Genomic DNA, 23269 nt, shown 5'->3' on the forward strand with positions numbered 1-23269 from the left:
GCAGAGAAGACAGGGACAGAAACTGACAGGCTGGGGATGTAGGGAACGTGGTAGGGGATGGGTCATAAGCAGGCAGGTTTTTGGGGTCAGGGCACAAGGATATATAACCACTAAAGAATACTCCCCTCCAGTATCTGGAATAGAACCCAAGATTCTCAAGTTTCAACATTTCTCATTTCCCAGTAGGTCTCATAATGTTTGATAGTGTCTCATCCCCCTTTAGTGACAGAGGATAACAGCTTACTATTACTATGAGTTGCTCTGTTAGCTCAGGTGCTAGAGGTTTCTGCTGTAGATCCAAAGGTTCCAATTTTGCTGATGACCCCTGTGCAGAGGCAGCATGATTCTACATGATATCTCAATTTTTTCAGTTTGCTTTTATGAAAACTTTGTTTTTATGAAGTTTTCAAGGTAAAGAGAAATTTAAGATTGCAAAGTCAAGCACTCTGTGTGACACACGAGGGTATAATCCAAACCAATGAGTAGTTGTCACCCCTGCCTTGTCACTTGGGGTGCCCTTTACAATGCCTTGTAGTCTCCAACCTAGACTCCTCAGAAACAGCCTGCAGCATGCAAGTCGCTGTCAGCTATATCTGTGTGTGCTGCAGCCAGCCAGCCACACCTTGGCTCTTACCCATGTTAAAGATTACCACACAGTGACTCCAACACACTCCCAGTCCCAGATTTTTCCCAGAAACATATGTCCTATACAGCTCAGCCCTCTCCTGGTCAATACAAATATGTTAAGTCCTATTCCTTAAAGGCAATAATATGCATATAACTTGTTACCCCAAATGGAGTTACCCTGACACTTCATTTTGAACACACTGGGTTAGATAAAATAGTAAAACAGAGAGATTTTAAGTGAGTACAAGTAGTGAGGCATGAAAGTCAGAAATATTTACAAGAAAAATAAAGATTCCTAGTATTTACTTAAGAAACTATCTTAGTTGCAATGAAAACTTTCTCACCACAAGCTCCAGCAGCTGACCAAACTCTCAGGTCAGGACCCTTCCCCTAGAGCCCAACAGCTGCTTCCTTTGTCTCTTCAGGTGCAGTGAATGCAATGGGCGGGAGGGGATGGGGAGAGGAGTGTCTTGCGGTGTCTGTCCCTTCTTTTTATAGTCCTGTCCCGCTTTGAGAAGCATTTCCAGTTGGTGCAAGGTGACAAGCAGTCTGTGTGGAAGGAAACTCCATGTTGGTTCTTTGCCAAAATGTAGAATTTTGCCCTTGACCCCTTTCCTGCCAAAGAATGGCCACTTAGCAGGCAATGCTCCATGTCTAGTTGACACCTGGCTGAGGCATCAGCTTGCATTTGTCTCTGAGGAACTGGTTTGGCCACTCCCCAGGCTTATCTGGGAAACATACAGTAGAACCTCAGGGTTATGAACACAAGAGTTATGAACTGACTAGTCAACCACATGCCACATTTGGAACTGGAAGTATGCAATCAGGCAGCAGCAGAGATGGAGGGGGAGGCAAATACTGTATAGTACTGTGTTAAATGTAAACTACTTTAAAAAAAAAAAAAAAGGAAAAGCAACATTTTCCTTCTTCACAGTGAAGTTTGAAAGCTGTATTAAATCAATGTTCAGTTGTAAACTTTTGAAAGGACAACCATAACGTTTTGTTCAGAGTTACAAACATCTGAGTTACAGACAACCTCCATTCCCGAGGTGTTTGTAACTCTGAGGTTCTACTGTATTTTTAGTTATGATTTCAACTTATGTTTATAACTTCACATGTAACACTGCTACGTGCATTTTGCCATGATATTGTTGATCAGCAAATTGAGTTTTCACATGATACTTTACAAGGCATACTTCATACAAACATTATAACAGTGTATAGGGTGTGAACATGGGTATATTCTATCATATTCGGAAGTTAGAAAATGCTATAGCTGTGTTTACTCATGCAACCTTAATTTACCCCCCTGCTCTGTATATATTATGATACAGTCTTTAATTACATGATCACAAAGTGTTTTTTCTATAGGACCCCTGCCTCATTCAGTTCACATGACGGACTGTGTGCCAGGAGTGAATCAGTTGTTTAGTCAGTGTGGTTATTGTCTGTAGGATTCCTGCCTCATTTGTTTCTGAAGTTGGGAAGTGTGTGGTGAATGATGCAGGAGAATGCATGGGGGAAAAGGATGATCTTGTGGCTAAGGCAGTTGAATATTGCCTCGAAGAATTATTTTATCCCCACCTGTGCCACAAAGCTCCTGTGTGAGAAAGTCACTTAAACCCAGCTTTTTGTAGGTGGTCACTCAGGGTATGTCTACAAGTCTGTGTGCTAAAAATAGCTGTTTGGATGTTGCAGTGCCAGATTCTAAACTTAATTAAAACTGAATTGCTGGAGACATGATTTCTTATAATTGATGTGTACAGTTTGACATGACTAATGTCACTGCTGCTGTTCTGTAAAAATCACACTGTTTGAGTGGTGTTAGCAAAGGGAGGCCTGAAGCAAAGATAGGAGTCCTTGACCACTATAGGAGCAGTTATACCACTTTCTATCATATTTAAATACCTGTTCATTTGCAAGTGCAATACACCCTCTTTAGTTTTAATTGGAAAAAAGTGTCAAGAGAATTGAGTACTTCTGAAAATAAATGTTTAATAAAAATAATTGATGTTAACATAGGTTACAGGTGAAGTCAAGGCCGGATTTCAAGTTAGGTACAGTAGGCACTATAAGGGTGCCTAAAAGTTAAAAGTGGGTTTGAAAGTTAAAAAGTACTTACATTAATGTTTATATTTCTTGTTTCATTTTTTTATGGAAAACTATGAAGGTCAGCTATAAGCGGAGGTGCAGGGAGGAGAGGTGCTGAAAATGCTGTGCCTAAAGGCATGTAAAGTATAAATCTGGCCCTAGGTGAAGAGGTGTTCAAGGATACAGTAGTACCATACTGTGAAGAGTGAAGCTAGTGGCAATCTAGAAATCTGTTAAACACTTCTAAATTTTTTTTAACGTTCCCTGATGTGTCCATAGAATAAAATGCCAACTAGGAAAAAATATTCAAGAATTTCTTTACATCAGGTTAGTTACATGCATGTAACCTCAAATCCTTCCACTTTTTTACTAACTGTATAAAAAAGGCCACATTTTTTTTTGTAAAATAATTTATAAAATAGTATATTAGTGGTGCATCTTCTATGTGTATCTCCTATTGCTTTCTCCCACTCTTGCTGAGGGTGTGTTTTGCCCACATTTTAAACATTTGAACTGGTTGCTACAGAAGTGAAAGTGTTATGCATATAAGTGTCTTTTACTATTACAGTAACTCCTCACTTACTGTTGCAGTTATGTTCCTGAAAAATGCTACTTTAAGTGAAATGATGTTAAGCGAATCCAATTTCCCCATAAGAATTAATGTAAATAGGGGGGTTAGGTTCCAGGGAATTTTTTTCCACCAGACAAAAGAATGAAAATACACACACACACACAAAATAAGTTTTAAACAAACAACTTAATACTGTATACAGCAATGATAATTGTGAAGCTTGGTTGAGGTGGTGGAGTCAGAGGGTGGGATATTTCCCTGGGAATGCCTTACTGCTAAATGATGAACTAGCACTCGGCTGAGCCCTCAAGGGTTAACACATTGCTGTTAATGTAGCCTCACGCTCTACAAGGCAGCATGAATGAAGGGAGGAGATGCAGCTTGGCAGAGAGAGAGACAGACCCACACACCGTGTGTGTGTGTGTGTGTGTGTGAGAGAGAGAGAGAGATTGATAAACACACACACATTGCTCCTTTAAGTAGATCAGCAAGTTGAGACAGCAGCTGCTGCCAGCAAGTTCCCTCCATCCTGAGCCCTGTCGTGTCCCCCCATGACATTAACACCTCTCTTCCCCCCGCTCTGCACAGCAAGCAGGAGGCTTCCGGGAGTAGCTCCAAGGCAGAGGGGACGAGCAGCACATGGCAGTGGGGGGAGGGACAGCTGAACTGCTGGCAATTGGTAGCCTGCTGGGCAGCTGCTGCACAGAGAACTTAGGGGAGCGGGGAACTGATGGGGGGCTGCCGGTCCACCCTGGTTCCAAGCCCCCACCAGCTAGCTGCAACGGGCTGCTCTTCCTGCAAGCAATGGACAAAGCAGGCAGATGCTAAACAATGTTATAAGGGAGCATTGCACAACTTTAAACAAGCATGTTCTCTAATTGATCAGCAACATAACAACGTTAACCAGGATGACATTAAGTGAGGAGTTGCTGTACCTGGTCCTAAGTAAAATTAGTACACAATCTTAATCAGTCCTATGCCATCATAATCACTGCAGTAGGTGATGCTATTCTGGTTCTGATAGTCCTATGAACTTTAGAGAGAAGTAGAGTGGCCAGCTTTCTCATTTGTGAAAACCGGACACTGAGCGCTGGAACCTGCTCTGCCTCTTCCCCCGAGTCCCCTTCCCTTGTTCCACCTCTTTCCCTTGAGGTCCCACCCACTCCTTTTCTCCCCCCCGCGTCACTCGCTGTTCTCTCCATTACCCTCCCTCTGCCAGCTGAGCAGTGGTCTAGGGATGGGGGAGGGGCGACTGGGGCAGGATGTTGGGGAGAGAGAGTTGGGCTCCGGGGGTGGGGTGACTGGGGCAGGGCTGGGAGGGAGAGCTTTTATGTTTCAGTATTAATGCATGTGTGGTACTATCAAGTAAAGTTGCTTTATGTGATTGGTTTATATATTTAATTTCCTTAAATTAATATTTCAACTTCGTAAAAACATTAGATTTTTTTACTAGAGAATAAATAATTACTGTGCTACAGTGCATAAACCAACATGGGGGCAAGCCAAATTACTTTCATTACCTTATTTTAATGCATTGAATTAACTTTGACACAAATCAGATCTATGATCTGGATGCTGGTCTTTAGACCAGGGGTCGGCAGCCTATCAGAAGTGGTGTGCCAAGTCTTCATTTATTCACGGTAATTTAAGGTTTCGCGTGCCGGTAATACATTTTACATTTACATGGGCCGGTGGCCGGGATCCTGGGCCAGCATCGGGCTGAGCTGCTCAGCCCGCTGCCGGTCTGGGTTCCATCCGCCGGCCACGCTCAGCTGGGGTCCTGGCCGCCAGCCCCGCTCAGTCTGCTGCCGGCCCGGGGTTCTGTCCATCCAGGCCAGCAGCGGGCTGAGCAGGGCCGGGCGGTGGGGACCCCAGGCCGGCAGCTGCGTGCCACATTAAATTAGCTCGTGTGCCGCAGGTTGCCGACTGTTCTAGACTGTTACTTTGTCCTTCACATGTCATTTTATGCAGTTTTATCCAAGAACAGTCAGAATATGTTTTGCAACTTGTCTGTATATACAAAATTCACTTCACTTTGTTCTGGAAAGTGAGCTTTGATCGCTCACCATCTGTTGCAGTATTAATTATTATGAAATTATGTGTAACATTTTTAGCGAATTTATCTATGTTCAAGTATACTAAGCTTAAACTGACCTTACAACTTGTAAACAAGGACCCTAGTGGCCTGATACATTGATGCATGGCTTTGGCTTGTAAATTGAAATTAAGTCAAGAGATTCTTTCTAAGGAACGTGTGGAACTTGTCCTGTTAACTTTACTAACACAGAGAATTCCTAGAGGAGAGCTTCTGTTTACAATACATAGAAATCTGTTTACATATATAGAAAAGGCTGACTTCATCCAGATGCAGGTTTATAGCATTTTCTACGATAGTAACACTCTTTTTGTGCCGGTTAGTTTGTAAACCATTTTTGGAGATGAATTGTTTTTGTGGGTTTTTTTTTTTAGACAGCAAGCTTTTCTTCTAAAATAGCATTTTTCAGTAGTGAACAAAGCTATCTTAAAGCTTTGGGTTTTTTGAAGTTGATTTTGGTTCTGAACTTGGTTGACTAAATTATGTTGTGATGTAGGAGACAGATGTAACATTCGAATGAATATCAGCACACCCACAGTACTGTCAGAAACTTTATATATAGGACGGAAGTAATCAACTATGAAAGAGCTTTAATTATATTAATTATAACAAAACACATACATTTGTTACTGAAAACACTGTGCCACCTTGTGCAAGAGGATTGTGTTACTTGTTTATCTACAGAAAATTCAGCCATAGTGCTACTAAGGAAGGGTGAATTTGTCTGACTAAAGGAGGAATGGATTTCAACCTTTGCCCCAAACTCAAATCAAAACTGAATTTATGTGCCAAGTAAAATTGCACTGTCACTGAGAAACCAGTCTCCTGTAATTCCTTAATCCCAGCCTGCGCATCACACAGAACTCTGCTAGCAGAGCAGAGGCTATAGAAGAATTTATCAGGTTCCTTTATTAATATTTCGTTTTTTAAAATTTTCACTCCAGTAGTACACCGCTACCTTGATAACACGACCCAATATAACACGAATTCGGATATAATGCGGTAAAGCAGTGCTCCGGGGGGAGGGGCGGTGGGGGGCTGCGCACTCTGGTGGATCAAAGCAAGTTCAATATAATGCGGTTTCACCTATAACACGGTAAGATTTTTTGTCTCCCGAGGACAGCGTTATATCGAGGTAGAGGTGTAGTGATTTTCCTATTCTGTACCTTCTCTTAGCTTCTCTGTTCCACAGATTGATTTATGATAAGTAAGACCAAGAAGCTCAATAACTTAAGATTGAGATCCCAGAAATAAGGGCAGGCATCTTTTTTTTTTTTTTTTTAAGGTTGCAGGATCTTCTCATGGAAAGCCATGTGTGTCCCTGTGTGGATAATAAGTAGTGAGGCCCAATAAGCTTCTCTTGCACAAGGAAGCAAAAGTGCCCTTCAGTGAGCAGAAACTTTTTCTTGATGCAGGAGATGCGGATCAGAGAGGTTCTCAACATCAAAGTGGACTGTTCGATACAGGAGCGGACAATCTATTGCCAGGGAAAGGAATGGTCACAACCACCTCTGTTCATAAGCAGGGAAAAATTCAGGCCCTATCCATTAACAGGAAAAACTCCCTTGTTTCCCCTCACTAGCCAAGGTTGTTAAAAAGCTATGGTGAGGGAGTGGATTTAGGGGTAATTTTAGTAGAACCAAATTGGCTATTGAGGCTATGGAGCTAGGAGGCAATAGCAATGGCCATGAGGAAACCTTGTCGCATTTTAATAGAAAAATCTAAATTATCCAGGGGCCCAAACCAGTTTCTCCCTCCACTCATTGAGAAGCCATACTGTCAGACTTTTCCTCGCTTACTTGCCTGGGGTGCTGGGTGGATTGATTTAAATCATGATTTAAATTACCAAGTGGGAAGCCTCAATTTAAATAATCAGTTTTAATCAATTTTATTTGTACTTCAGTTTCTAAAAAAAGGTGCATTCTCATTGGTTAATATAACCATTAAAACATTTTAAGTAAATGGAGCCTGTACACTAGATTTGGTACATCTTTTTGCTACTACAAGGGTATACTATAATTATATACATTTAATTAAGAAATTATATAGCTTAATATTTTCAAATTCTTATTAATTGTGCATTTTTAGTATGTTAGAAAATGGTGAATGATATATTGTTTATTTATTAGATAATTCACTTTTTGCTCATGAGTTTTTGTCAAGTTTCGTTAGGGTGGCAACTGGAATTTAACTGAACACACACAACAGCATATACAATTTATTTTTATCAAGCAAAACAACCTCAATGTTTTGGATACATAAACTTCTCTTATCAAAACACGTTCCACATTTTTCATCTAAATTAACCAGAGGGATTAACTGAAGTCAGTGAATTAAATTGATTATTTCAGGTCAGCCTAGAAAAAATTTCAAATATGCCTAAGTGAAAGTGGCTGGAGATTAAATTCCTAGTCTCATCTCTGTCTCTTGAAAATGAGACAGTCTCCTAAATTACTTAGGCTGACCTGTTGTCTTATTTATAAAGCTTGACCTCAAAAGTTAAATTTTTTTCTCCGATCCTGTCTTTACATAGAAAAACGAACTTTAACTCGGCTTTTGATAGAGGCTCCTCAATTCAGCATATTTATTTAAATAAGTTTAGGCCTTAACATATTTTGTATTAAATTCATATTTAATTTTAAATGTCTATTTTTAAAGAGAAAAAGCTTATAACTTAAATTAAAGTCTAGTTTTTTAAATTTTGTTTTTTAAAAAATCAATTTTTAGCCACCCCGGTGGAATGAAGGTCATAGTACTGGGAAACTTTATCTTGATATGTCATCAGAAGCTAGTGGGTCATCTTCATATAGCAAGACATCTCATTGCAACAGAAATGATCACACCCCTAGCGACTGAGAATTTCTGCCTGGAATTCAAATATAGTTCCTAATGTTTTAATAAAATATTCACATTAGCCTCTTAAGCAAATCTCCTTATACTTGTCCAGCAAGTAGCCTTTCTGTTTGCAGTTTGCTTTGTAAGTATACGATATTTACCTGGGGAGGGGGAGGGGGGGAGTGGGAGAAATGGTGTAAGCCACTGAGCCACAATGCTGTGTATTTTATGAAGATAAAGTGGTTCTAAGAATCCTCACTGATTTCATCACTAAGAGGAAGATTACTGTTCTCAGGACTTAGGAAAGTTTTGTTTGAAATAAGTGCACCTGAAGGAAAAGTGGCACGTATTGGATGTGAAAGGGGCATTAAGGATTTTCCTGAAGTCTGGAGAGAGGATTTTCCTGCAGGAAAATCTTTTCACCTTTTTGTAACTTACTGCCCTTTTGGAATTGGAAACTAGCAAGGGATTTTATGCTAAAGCTTCAAAATTTCAGACAAGGGCAGAAGTGTCATGAGGTACTTTTTTGAGGTATATTTGGCTTGACCTGAAAAAGCAGGTACTGGAAATCTCACAAAAGAAATCTGCTCACTATTGCATATTGCTTTATTTTTCTTACAATGTGCCTTATATTCTGAAGTAGCTTACACTGAAAAATGAAATAATACTTAACTCCTCTACAGTGCTTTTCATCAGCAGATCTCAAAGCATGTTATAAAGGAGGTCAATATCATTATCCCCATTTTACAGAGCCTAAGCATTTAATGGGAGAAGTTACATTCCACTAATAGTCACGTTAGGTAAACTGGTAATTTCAGTACTGTAAACTCAGCAGTTTAGATATGTCGGTAAACAACTTAAACATATATTTTCATTAAGGGCTGAGAACAAATGTGAAAGGAAAAAAAATTGTCTTATTTTTTCTCTTACAGGCTGATGTGTGAAACTGTGAGATATGAAAGGCATGAAGCAAACGAAGTTCTGTATTAGTAAGTGTTTCCTCTCTTCTACTAAAATGCTAAAGGGTGTGTTTATTCCAACTTGCTGATTAAAAGTGTGTTCTGTAAACACAAATGAGCCACCTTAACTTCATCACGTAGCATAGAAATGTGCAGGTTCAAACTGGTGTCAGTGATAGAGCTGATGTGCACTGTTGTAACTTTGTAGTCAGTGAAAGGGCAGAGAATTAGTGGGTGTGGAATGTCATCTCCTCAGATTAAGTTGTCACCTGGATTTATATCAATCAAGATAAAGCAGTAGTGACCAGTTTTTCCTGCCATAGGTGCCAGATCAACAAATCTAGCATGGGTAATAATTAGCAGGGATGTGAATTGATGTCATTTCAGATACAGTAGAGATCTCTTAACAGCACACATCCTTAAGTGTGCCATTAATTCTCTCTCTCCCTCCCCGGCTAATTTTTTTTCCAGATTTTAATGTAAAGCAGGTAACCTGCAATGCAGTACAGTGTTCATGAGTGGATGAGTTGAAATGTGTATGAATAATGCAACCTTGCAAATTCTTCTAATCCAGTGGCCCAGAGCCTCTAATTTTGTTTTTGCACAGGCAAATAATTTTTTTGTATTTTCATTATTGATCATGACAAAGAATGGTGAGCATACTTGTATGCTAAATTTTCATGATTGTAAGGTTGGAATAATGTCTGAAACTGGATAAACTAAACAATTGTATCTAAAGAAAGGTATACTGAAAATAAAGATCAGTAGAATCTAACACACTCTAATATCATCTAGCCAGCGTAATCTTAAATGATTGATTGTACATAACTATTTTATCAGTGAAACTTATGGTGGCAGTCTTTGTTACATTCTAGTTTGACTGCATTCCATTTTTGTGTGTACGTATGTTTAATAATCATCTAGATTCTAAATCTCAGGAAGGTATCGTAGACACCCTGTCTTTGTTTTTTTGTGAATAAAATAAATGCTGCTATTCACAGAATTTATGGTGGTAATACTTAAATAAGGATTCAGGGTGTATATTCTGAGGAAAATGTAACATGCAAGTGGAAAATCCTGAAATCTGGGTTAATATGAAGTGCCTTTCCCATTCCTTTGCATTGATTCCCTTTGTCAGGCCTTTCATGTGACTTTATCTTCACTTTGATCTTCTGCCTTTCCTTTCTACTTACTTCTGACCCTTTTTTTTCACTCTATTCAGTTGGTCTAATTGGCAATATCTTCCTATACACACAAATGTAAAATGTTTTTGGTTTTAGCATGAGCAATATGTGCACACTTGGACTTTATGAAAACCTATACAGTACTGGAATAATTTTTTAAAATTGGCTAGGTTGTAGTTTAGCATTTTGATACGTTGTGAGATCAAAGATGGATCCATAAGGAAATCTGACAAATTCTCCTTGACTACTACCTATGTTCACTACATCCTATTTGAGAGTGGCTCTGAAATTCTAGTACTTTCAGTACACTTGTAAGTTTAGTTAATTTCCATCTTATTTCGGTATGGTAAACAGGGCCGGCTCCAGGGTTTTGGGCACCCCAAACAGCCGCGATCGCAATCTGTGGCAGTAATTCGGCGGAAGGTCCTTCGCTCCGAGCGGGAGTGAGGGACCGTCCGCCGAATTGCCGCTGAATAGCTGGACCTGTCGCCCCTCTCCAGAGTCCCCAAGCACCTGGAGCCGGCCCTGATGGTAAACCTCATGGGGGGAAAATCTTGTTCTTTTTTTGTGTCCTTCCTAAGCTTAGCATATGTCTGGCAAGATACGTGTGCGTATTATTGAGGGTTATAAAATTAAAATGTAAAAGAGATGCACTCACTAGCCCTTGTATCTGTGTGTTTCAAGGGTTGTTAGGTAATGTGATAGAGACACTCTTATCTCTAGGACAGTAGTGACCAAAAGTTATTTTTGACCTGAATGAAATGAGTTGGGCATTAATCCAGTTTTCTAGTGGACAGTGCAAAACTTCACAACTGGTAGCCTTTGTTTTGTAGTCTCAAAGGCCAAGGATTTAAGTAGGCATGTTCAATATAGTGCTTCAATTATTTCAGTGCTGTCAATGTGATGGTTTGTCACAAGCTCTAAAATAAACTTAAAAAAAGTCTCTATGGAAGTAGCTGCAACTATGACTGAGCTATAAATGATTGATTGACCTCTTTTTTTCCATGTATATATGAATGATCTCCCCCAGGCACAACTTAATGTATCAATATTGGGAAGCTAAATCTTTATTTCTCTTCATGTGAAGATGAAAACCAATATACTTGCTGTCAGGTGGAACAAACTACCCATAGAAGCAACATACATTCGCTGTAAATATCATGTTTCTAAATAAAGGACTGAAGCCTTGTTTTCTTACGTAAGGGGGAGAGAGAACTACATGGGGGAGGAGAGGCATGAGGGGAGAGGCACCAGTTTTATTATCTAAAGTTATGAGGTACACATTTAAAATTGTAACACCAAAAATTCATCAAAAACCTGACCACCATGCGATCCATTTTTATCTTTGCCCTAAAACAAATAAGCAGTAAGAATTCATAATACCTATATAAATCTTTAATTTTTTTAAATGGCCAAAAGGGAAAAACAGAGCATGTTGTTAAAATTGACTTAGCTCATCTGCATTTACTTTACTATTAGCGGGTGTTTGTGCCTGCAACAAATTCTCAAACCCTAGGGCCATCTCTTTGTTTAACATGGGAACTAGGTTATTAAAAGTGGCAGTTCAGCTCCAGTTATTCTTCATTTGCCAGACATCTCTACTAGTTTCATTTGATGTGAAGTTAATGATAGAAGGGCTAAAAGCCTTTGAGGCAAAAATTCAGGTTTGAGGTTTTCACACACACACACACACACACACACACACACACACACACACACACACACCTACCTACCTACCTACCTACCTACCTACCTGATTTTGTTACCTGCTTGACAAGACACTCCTACCCCAAAGTCTGATTTAAAAAAAAATATTTTTTTCTGCTTACTGCATTCTGTCATATTACTTGTTAAAAATATTCTTGTTCTTCACCTCTACATCATATTAACACTTGGCACTGCCATAGATGAGATATGGTCAGCATTTTTATTTATAAACCTAATTTTTAATGGTTGTATACGTTGCCATTTAATTTATCAAGCTTAACCTTGGCAGCCAAAATACAATTTCGTTTTTATGATCAAGTTAGATTAAATCTGCTCAGCCATATTTGGCAAATGAGGGATCTGACTATAAAAGCTTTTTTTTAAAACTTCTCTGAATTTAAAAAATACAAATACAAAAAACCCCAACTTTAATTTTTTTTTTTTTTTTTTTTTTTTTGTGAACATGGTTGATACATGGTATATGGCTATGCAGTTTGACATTTGTACATATGATTTTGGTTATGAGGAAGGGAGTGAGTGGTGTACCAAAAATGATTTGGGGGATCTAGTCCTACAATTTTAATTTTGATTAGATTGAAAAGCCGAGTCTTTAAAATATAAAGTTTTAATAATAAGGTTCTGTTTTACTAGGAAGCAGTTTTTATTCTTATAAGGAGACTATGGAGTCCATGTGTGTGTATTCAAATAAGTTAAATAACTTGCATGCTTCTCTTATCCTCTCTGAATACGTTACAGAATAAGTTATGTTGGCAGAAAAATTTTGAATTTTGATGGCAGGTTGTCATCTAAACAGATTAAAATCAACAGAGTTCACACATGGCTGAAACAGCATGCTGGAAAGGTGACAATGACTTGGGTACATTGAGCCAAATTCACCTCTAGTGTTTGACTTCAGTGGAGTTAAACTATAGATGAATTTATTGCATTAACTTTTTATGATTGATTAAAAAAAGCAGGTTGCTCTGATACTTTGTGACCTTTGATAAGAGGATCCTCCTAGCCACTGCATGTTTGTTAGCTTCTCTTTCCTTCTCCAACTTCTTTTCTGAGAATGTGTATCAAATACAAAATTTCCAAGACTAATATATTTGATAAATACGTCTTAAATTCTTGCCAATGAGAAAATATTTCAGAGCTTGATTGTTAGTTATAGATGAGTGGTTTCAATAGGGTTGCCTCCTAAAATTGAAATGCCTTAGATGAGTGTTCTCCACCTGTTAAATGTTTTGAACTAATTTTAAATGAGAATAATTTTCTTCCATCAACACTTATTAAAATTCCCTAATTTTTAATATAATAATTTGGAATTTTTCCTTTTTTTCCCGCCTAATACAATACTCCATTAGTTCTCCTACCAAGTGCATTTTTAATGTAAAAAAACTTAATCTGTCTTCAGTGATGGACATTATTTGACTAAAAAATAAATACATACATTACTACACAAAAGGTGACTTGAGAAGACTTCTAAATGATAGGTGGAGTCGAATCAGTTGTTTTGCTAAACTGAAGACCCACAGTTTCAGGTACACCTCTATCTCGATATAATGCGACCTGATATAACACGAATTTGGCTATAACGCGGTAAAGCAGTGATCCGGGGGGGCGGGGCTGCACACTCTGGTGGATCAAAGCAAGTTCAATATAACACGGTACACCTATAACGTGGTAAGATTTTTTTGGCTCCCGAGAACAGCGTTATATCGCGGTAGGGGTGTAGTTCAAAAGAGAACTTACAATTTGTTGGCTGATTTTCTGTATCTCTTACTGAAATGTTTAGCTGCAAAACTATTCTTCAGTCTCCCATCTTTCATTTCCCCCATCCTACATCTTCTTTTAAGAAAGAAAAAAAAATAGAGTTTGTCATTTGAAGTAAGAAATAACTATGGAATTGCTAATACTAGAGTATGGTTGGTAGCTGTTGGTAAGTGATATTTCTGTGGTGAATGTACCGTAGTTTTAATTTTTCATAAGTTGAAAGCAATATCATATATGGGGAGAAAAGGATTTTTACCTGTGCTCCCATTGGGCAGCTCTGTGTTCTAAGATTAGATCCAAATGCTCTTGTTCTGTAGCTGTGATATCACAGAATGACCTCGTCTGGGGTGCTGCAACTCAGTGAAACCCGCTACTGGGTCTTTACAGGATTCCGGGTTTTTTTTTGTTTTTTAAGTAGGGCCAGGTCCCTAGCCCTTTTACAATATGTGGCATAGTGTCTTTGCAGCTGCCAAAATCTTCCCTTTTCCTTCTGCATGCAGCCTCTGGGTCCACTGAAATGAAATTGTGGATGCCCTGCATATGTGTAGACCCTAATTAGCTGGAGAGAGGGATGGCAGGGAGGAAGGTATGAAGTAACTTAAAAGGCCCATGGAGTGCTACTAGCTGACAGCCCCAAAATGTAGCTGTTGACAAATAGTAAGAGAAGCAATCATTGGATGTTTCATATCTGTGTGCGGACCCCAGCAACCCCTGGAGAAGGGTGGCGTTTGGGAGAAGGAAGCATGCTTAAAGACCTATTCACAGATCTTGCTCCCTAACTGCTGTCCTCTCCAATTCTCATAAGCAAAATCTAATTGAAATAAAGATTTTACATAGAATCAAAATTAATATAGTTTAATATATTTTGGAACTTGTGTATTAAAACATTTTGAAAAGTAGCTGAGGACACATAGCAGCTGTTCTTAAAAACAAAAACAAAAAACCCTAGCTATTTCATTGTAGCTATAGGTCTGTGTGATATCCATGAATCCTGTGCAATGAGAGGTGAGGCAAAGGATTTAGAAGGTTCTTGGGGATGAGTGTGGAGAACTTATTTGTATGTGCTCCCCTGAGTGATTCTTTGGATCCTACAGTAGAGCAGCCAGTAGCACCTCCATCACCCCTTCTTGCCAACCTGAGTGTCTTCAGGATTGGTCAATAGGGCAGAGGCAGCATATGCAAGAGGGTGGGGCTAATGAAGGAGCTCCTCCATCTATGCATAGTCTGACATAGCTATGGCGTGGGAGGTGGATGCATACAAGGAATAATGTGGCCCTTAGTGTTTGTGGTGACTCTTAGCCTGGACAAGGTACTCTAAATAGACATGACTCTTTTTAAATTTACATTTCAAATTTAATGCTTTGTTAATTAACATTTAATAGTCCAGACTTATACTGTGCACCATTTACATACTGGGGAAAGGTCTGGGATGTTTGAGAGAAGTCAAAATTTCCATGCTTGATATTTTAGGTTCCCAGTATAATTTTTCCTCTTGTTTTCTTTGACACTTCGCTCTGCTCTTACTCTAAACTTATTTTTTCCGAACATTGTGTGTGTCTTCATGGAGGCTTTGGAAATATTTCAGAATTTACTGTCCTTAATGCTCAGTGAAGATCCTTGATTTCAGAGTTAGTAACAGATTTCCTCTTAACTCCTGTATTTCCAAGGCTACAGAAGACATTTTGCAAATGATTGATTAAAAGCCCTCTAAATAAACATCATGCTTAGGATTAAGTCTGTTTTGAAACTTTTGCCTGGATCAGCATACTGATTTTCAGATAGACCTCTTCAGGAAATATATATTCATTCTCCTTGTGCTTCTATAGGCTCCTGTGAAAGTCATCCAACAAGATATTTAATAATGCAGAGAGTCATTGCAGGACGGCTGGTTTATTGCTTTTTTGCTCTCCTGAAGGTGTATTATACCTTCTGATAGCCAGACAGCTGGCAAAGTTGTACTGGGATCCTGCCAAGTCTGCACTGCAGTAAATCAGGATTTCATGTTTATATCTTTTATTGGGAGGGCATTTGCCATGGGGAGCTTCTTAGCCACTATCTGCCATTAGGACAAATACATTCAAGGACTTGATAGTTGATTCTGCATAGATAATATTATTGAATAAAGACTTAATAGTATAGAGAATTCATTGCAGTACAATGAGTTCTACTAGATTTTTTTACATTATTGTTTTAGATGTGCTTTGTGAGCCTTTTGTCAAATTGAAATTAAGGCTTCTACAAGAATTATAGGTTGCACCTTCTTTTTTCTGATAAATGTTTGACTAAAGACAGTAATATTTTATTGTTGCAGCAGTGCTGGGAATAACAGGTAGTTTTAGACAAATAATGCCTGGGCATAGGACTTACTAAGTAGTAGGACTGTGTCCATAAAATCTGTATGTAGGATTATGTAATCATATACCACTTCCATCACAGTTTTGCCAGTAAATTAGCATGGAATTTTGTTAAGAAAAGAGTCTACTGCTTTTTTTCCCTGAATTTCTATCTGTAATCTCAAGTGGTGTATAATTGCTGAACATTTTAATATCAATCTTATGCAATGTTAGGTCATTTATGCAGGGAAACGTGGCTGCTCATTGCCTATAGACAGGTATGAAAAAGCTTGTTCACTAATTGTTAAAAACAGACTTATATAAGCTGTTTTACAAGTACCTATCTCTGTAGAGGCTTACTTTTTATATTACAAAATCTGTTTTATGCTGTTCTTACAGTAACTGGTGCTATTTTTGGTGATTAGAAAAAGATAGAAGAATACTGTCGAGATCTTTCAGAGAAAGATGCATTGGTTATGTGTGCAGAAATCTACAAAGAAATTATTTCTTGAAGTGTTGACCTAGTGTTTTGTATGTCCTGTGTTTACATTTTTAGATACCAAGAGCCAAATTTTGCCAAATTTCATCTCATTTAATCAGCGAGTCACAACTGTGGACATCAGTTTAAACAGAAATGCCACTTAAAAATCACAAGTTTAATGATAGCTAGGAACGCCTTTTTTTGTTGCCCATTTTACTTAAGAGAAGGCCTTCTGATGTTTGCGATCTTTCTATATTGTTAAATTTGGTATAAGGTTGACAGATAAGGAAAAATATACAACAGCAATATAATTATTTGGTTAATATACATCAAGTTAAAATATTCAGGTATTTGCGGTAGGGAGAGGACAGGTAGGGTTGTAGCTGACACGTGGACCATCAGTTGTACCTTCAGTACATATTGCTTTGTTTGGGATGTACCTTATTCTTTAAACACTGCTTACATATAGCAACAGGAGCTCAAGTGTGGTGATGTGGCAGATATCCGATGGCCAATTATTATTATAAGTTAGTTGACAGACCAGTTGCAAACACGAACAACTCACCTTGTTATTGCAGATAATGTGCCAGTGATCAAACAACTCAGGTAAGATGGTAGCTGAGTACCTGGGAAAATATTGAAAAATGTGGAAGTTTTTTTGCAATGCAATATCACCAATCACTTCAAGGGAAACATCTAATACTATAGTAGTGGCTTACATAAACAAAGGAGGGCCCCAAAACAGCTGTCTACACACAGATGTTGACTATAATGAGATGGGCAAGGAAAAAGCGGTTATCTTCAGAACTACATGTGTGAGGAAAACCCAAACACATGAGAGATGAATCTGAAGAAACTAACACCCTCAAAGTATGGGTTTATAGAATAAGCTCTCCTTTAATTTCATCATGTAATGTCTGATACTTGACACTGGAAAGGTGTTTCTCATTTCTAATATGTCAACTTCTCTCCTATGGCTTGGACTAATTCTCTCCCATCTTTTCTGCTTATTCAAAATAGATGTTGGAACACAAGTAGTCTTTTCTTATTTTCCAAACATCTCTCAACAAAGAGGAGTCTGGGTATACATATCCCAGTCCATATAACTGAGGAGCAACTTCAATTGTCTTGAACCTGTTCTGAGGCGTGGTTTACACACAATGTATTTATTGGTATCACTGTTTGGGGGGTGTGTGTGGGGGCGGTAGTTAAACCAATAAATCTTCCAATGCAAAGCACTGGGATAACTGCAGTCGCACAAAAGTAGAGTTGTACTGCTTTAACTATAACTCTATGGTTAAGAGGTACAATTTTGGTGTGTGGGCAAACCTTTAGATTGTTGGAAGCGTAGTGATTTCCTGAGGGTTCCACGTTTCCTGCCAGAGTCAAGGAAGATGTATTTCTCTAGGCTCTTGCTGCCCTTGTAACCTTGGCAAGTCGGAAATGGGTTAGGAAATGCAAGACCACCTCTTAAAGTTTAGACTGATTCTCTCAGTGTCTTCTGGAAGTTATAGGTATGCTATTTAGTTGATGGTCTTTATGGAGCCTAGGTTATGAAACTTGAAGGGAAAGTAAATCTCTTTAAGCCTTCTCCCTCCCCTTCAGGGTAGAGGTTCTCAAGTTTACAATCCAGGGCGTGAATACATGAAAGCACTCTGCTGATTTGATTTCCATCAGACTAAGGATATGATCATGCAGGCATTTATGAATGTATTTAACTTTACACACACATTATCTCAGTTAAACCAATGGAAAAACTCACATGCATAAAGTTAAACATGTGCTTAAGTGTTTGCAAGATTGGGTCCTAAATATTTTATCTTCAGTTCTACTACACTACTGACCTAACTCTTAATCCATTATTACAACGATTGTATTTATATTGATGCTATTTGTGACAGGAGTGGAGAATCAAATATTTAAGTGGGCCATTTAAATCTATGGCACTATTTTAACAGAGAAAAAGAAATTTTAGGCCATGTTCAGGAAAGTCTTGCTAAAGAATACACACGTAATTTGTTGAGTTCCACAAGGTACTGAGTAGTACCTTAATTTCCAGTGACTTCCCAGGGATTGAGGGTATTCGGCAGTTTGTTCGGTCCAGAACCTTGAAGGTCAAGGCTTGGTTATAATTTTGAATCACTCTGGCTCAAAAACTATAGTATTTAGTGTCCTGGCTATCACCCAGGTGAGGCGAGTATTTCTAATGAAGGCATGCATATCCAAATAACAAATCCAAATAATTTTACAGATGGTGCTAAAACTATTTTATGTGAGCCATTGTCTACAGTCCCTGGCCTTAATGTGGCATGTCCAAGGAAAACATGCATGAATGCTGTGTGTGTTGATTGGGTTTATAATAAAAGTTAAAATGTTGTATGGGTTCTCTTTCAGAAACCTGAAATTATGACGTACTTTGCTAAATAGAAACCCACCTTGAACCTTAACAGTTATGTTGAACCTAGTCAATTGAAAAATGTTTAAAGTCGTTTCAGGTACCATATCTGTCCCAGAGATTGTGGGGACAAGGTGGAAGTTGTAGCTATTGCATCACTTGGGCAAGCAACTCATGATGTAAAGAAAATACATGTTTTTCAATTAAACACAGGACAATATAATATTAAAATCAGATACTCTCACAGCAGAATTTTTAATCTTTCAGCTTGATCAGTTTGGCTGTCTGAATACTACAAGCTCAATGGGAGAGTCTACAACTTCCTTGAATCACAGCAATGTGATAAGTGGAGCTTATGAGCTCAGCCAGTACAGCCATGTGTGGGAAGAGCTTTATAAACTCTACCAGACCTTTGAATTTTATGAATATCTCTGTATCTGGGAGAGCATTCATATATTAGAAAATGTATTGTGAAGAAGTCCCGAAAAAAGCATCTGACCTTATCAGCAATTAGAAGTGTGCTTTTGATGTCATCAGGGACTGTTCAATAAAAAGAAACTTCGTTTCCAAACAGTTATTTGCGTGACAACTTTACAAAGTCATGTCTCAAAGTTCCATGTTTCAGAAATGACTTGTCTGATTTATCTCAAGTTTTGCAGGTGGAAAAAAAATTTCCTCTAGCTACAGACCTCATATTCAAGTAAAAAGGACTTCTTTGAGAAAGTTGGAGAGGGAACCATAGTCATGCATCTAATGGAAAGCAGGTTAGAACCCTGACTCTGGAGTTCCTTTTACAAGTCCATAATTCCTGTAAATCAAGGGCTTGCATACACTGTGGCAAGGTGAATCTAAATGTTTCAGCAAGTCCCTGGTGTCTGCAGTGTTGAGATACAATAGAATGGAAATTCCACAATAGCTTAATTTAAAATAAAATATCACTTTATTGGATATAAAGCATGAATTAAATCAGCATAATAGCAGTTTTGTGTTTTTATGTTAAACTCAATTTTACACAGTTACAACACTGCATTCAGAATGCTGCAGATTTTTATCAATACCTAGTCTGCATTGTAGAAGTTGTAATGGGAAGCTGGTGCTTTTGGCAGCTTGCACCTTTTGCATTTGAACATATAGGAGGCATTTTGCAATCATGGGATAAGCGCAAAAAAACCCAACCAAACAACCAAACAAAAAAAAACCAACCCAACAAAATAACACCTGTCTTGGGATTTATCCTGCTTTGAGCAGGGGGGTTGTACTAGATGATCTCCTGAGGTCCCTTCCAACCCTGATATTCTATGATTCTAAAACGTTAGCTTGATATTTCTAAGTTTGGGGGTTATTTGCTTCCCAGGTCCATACCCATTCTTCTCCGACTGTTAGGACCACTCTATGCACCAAAGTTTGGTTGGCGAAACTTGCCATATTTTGGCACATCCTTGCCTGCATCCACATTTGATTTTGACTCTTATCAATAAAACCCTGACTTCCTGTTGGTCAAAATAAACCAGCTCACAGAATGACAGACACCCCGCCCCCTCCTTTATTGACACTGTTCCACCAGCAGAATGCCTCTGTGGACTTTCAGTTATCCGTATTGGTAAAAACTGTCCACTGTGGTAGTTGGAAGTTCCATAAATACAGAAGAATCTGGAGCCCTCTTCTTAAAACAAACATGCAGGTGTCATTTCCAGCTGGTGATGTATCAAACAATTCCACCTCCTGGAATTCATGTTACATGGAGCAAGAGAGAAGTGAGTGGTTTTTGAAAAAAAAACAAAAACAGCATATGTCAAACACTTGTTCCTTTCTGTAATATTAGTCTCACCTTTTGTCTTTAAGCAATGTCACAATCTGAAGAACTATCTCCTTGTTGCCATATATTAATTGAGGTCAGTGGACTTTCTAACATCAGATTGACTGAAAGGTTAACCTATTACTGTACTCCACATAATTTACCTCAAGAAGCTCCCTGTAGTGCTTGGGTGGGCAAACTATGGCCTGTGGGCCGATCCGGCCTGACAGGGCTTTGGATCTGGCCTGCGGGATTGCCACCCCCGTGGCACTGTGGCGCTAAGGCAGGCTACCTGCCTGCCCTGGCCCTGCGCCATTCCCGGAAGTGGTCGGCACCATGTCACCGCGGCCCCTGGGAACAGGGAACCGCAGCCAAGGGGAGCTTCTGGGGAGGTACCCGCGGGCGAGGGCAGCGCACGGAGCTCTCTGAGCTCCTCTCGCCCCCAGGGGCAGTAGGGATGTGGTACCGGCCACTTCCATCCCAGTAAGCCGGGCCGGAGCCCACACTCTGAACCCCTTCTGCACCCCTCCTGCACCCCAACACCCTGCTCTGAGCCCCCATCGCACCCCTTCTGCACCTGAACCCCCTTCTGCACCCAAACCCCTGCCTCACCCTGCACCCCTCCTGCATCCCAACCCTTGCCCTGAGCCCCCACTGCACTCCGCACCCCTCCCTGCACCCCAATCCCCTGCCCTGAGTACCCTCCCACACTCTGCACCCCCTCCTGTACCCCAACCCCTTGCCCTGAGCCCCTTCCTGCACACCGCACCCCAAGCCCCTGCCCCAGCACTACATTCACGGTCCTGCATGCAATTTCCCCACCTAGACATGGCCCTTGGGCCAAAAAGTTTGCCCACCCCTGCTGTAATGGATACTTTTGGAAAGGCCACCAGTATCCATTCCGCCTCAGCTAACTCCACATTAATGGGTGCTTACAGGCAAAAAGGGGCTTGTAAATGGTCTTCCTTGTAATTTGCTCTGATCACCTGACCAGAGTGTTTTTTCTGCAGAAACTGTAATGGTTCCCCTAACTGTGAACTGACTGGACAAGCACTACACTTACCACCCCATATACTCAATCTGTGGCTGTGGAAGCCACCGAAGCTACCCATGCTCCAGAATTTTACATCCGCATCTAAGCTCTTGTTTTTAAAAAAATGTAGCCATTGTGGTTGCAAAGAGAACCTACCAAATATGAACAGTGTAAACTGGTGGAGTACTACTATCTGCCTGATGCATCACAGAACAATAGCTCTGAGAAGTCTGAACTGCCCTATTCATCTCAGTGAGGTGATTAGTGATGCAGGTATCAGTGACGCTGTTAACTATTTCAGTGCTGATAATTTAACCATTAGCTAATGTGCTTATCCTACAAACTCAAACTGCCTATTGGGTTACCAGAAGCCCAACATGTCTTACCCAACTGCCAAAATCTCCAGCTTCCTCCTAATAACTTCCTAAATGCAAATAAGCTTTTACAATACAAAATTCTATGTTATGTTGAAAATTAAAAAGGAAGTAGTAGCATAAAATAAACTGGATTTAGTATCACATTAAATAAGGATATACTATAGTGATTATATTCATTTTCATATTCATATTAACCTAATTTTTAAAATTTACCTGAAGCCTCTGCAGAATCTCCAGTCTTATGCACAAAAGTGCTGCAGAATGCAGGGTGTCTTGCCGCAGAAGTAGGGTCAAGCTTAATACAAAATACATGGGACCTTGATTGTGCACCTACATTAGAGGATAATAGTATTTGCAGAATGATTTCTTTTAGTAATTGCAGATTTTCGTGGTCGTCTTTATCTAGATGACTTAGTCTAAACAATCTTTTAATGCAAAGAACAACTACTGGTACATATTGTGTGTTTCAGCATTTGCTCATTGTTCTGTGCCTTACTACTGAATTTCACTGTGTAACTCAGGAATACCTCAGCTGAAGTCAATGTAAAACTAGCGTGAATGAGATCGGAATTAGACGGTCCATAAGAAAGAATGCCTGGTTTAGTGTGTGTTTAAAATATATATATTCTCTTTTCACCTGGACCTTATTATATCACCTAGTTGTGTAATCTAAGTAACATCTGATGAGAATTGGTTTGGGGAACTAGAGGATTCTTTGCTGGTTTGTGGTCTGAATAAGCTGCTTTTTTCACCTGTAGATGAATTACTGAAAAACTTCATTTCCAAATAGCATTGTTAAAAGCTTTTTCCTTGCTTTGGGCCTGATCCTGCAAGGTGCTGCGCACCTCCTGTCGGGTCAGTTGTGGGTGCTCAGTGTATTGCAGGAGTGGGCTATTAATGCACACACCTTGGTGTCAGAGAGCTTAACTTAAAAATGCATTGTCTTGTTGTGCCCATTTTAGTGCTGCTTTCAAACCTGTGTCTGCACAATACTGTAATATTAGAGTTTC

General features: G+C 39.3%; 1 protein-coding gene across 6 annotated transcripts in view; it reads left to right on the forward strand.

The window, feature by feature from the left end:
* The window catches only part of RAPGEF2 (Rap guanine nucleotide exchange factor 2), a 320476-nt gene that overhangs the window by 109110 nt on the left and 188097 nt on the right, over positions 1-23269 (forward strand). For all 6 annotated transcript variants that reach the window (XM_034772696.1, XM_034772690.1, XM_034772694.1 and 3 more), the window contains exon 3: positions 9152-9208. In XM_034772696.1, coding sequence (XP_034628587.1) covers positions 9152-9208 — 57 coding nt within the window. The remainder of the gene's footprint in view (positions 1-9151; positions 9209-23269) is intronic.

The sequence above is a fragment of the Trachemys scripta genome, chromosome 5 (assembly GCF_013100865.1).
Source record: "Trachemys scripta elegans isolate TJP31775 chromosome 5, CAS_Tse_1.0, whole genome shotgun sequence".
Lineage (NCBI taxonomy): Eukaryota > Metazoa > Chordata > Testudines > Emydidae > Trachemys > Trachemys scripta.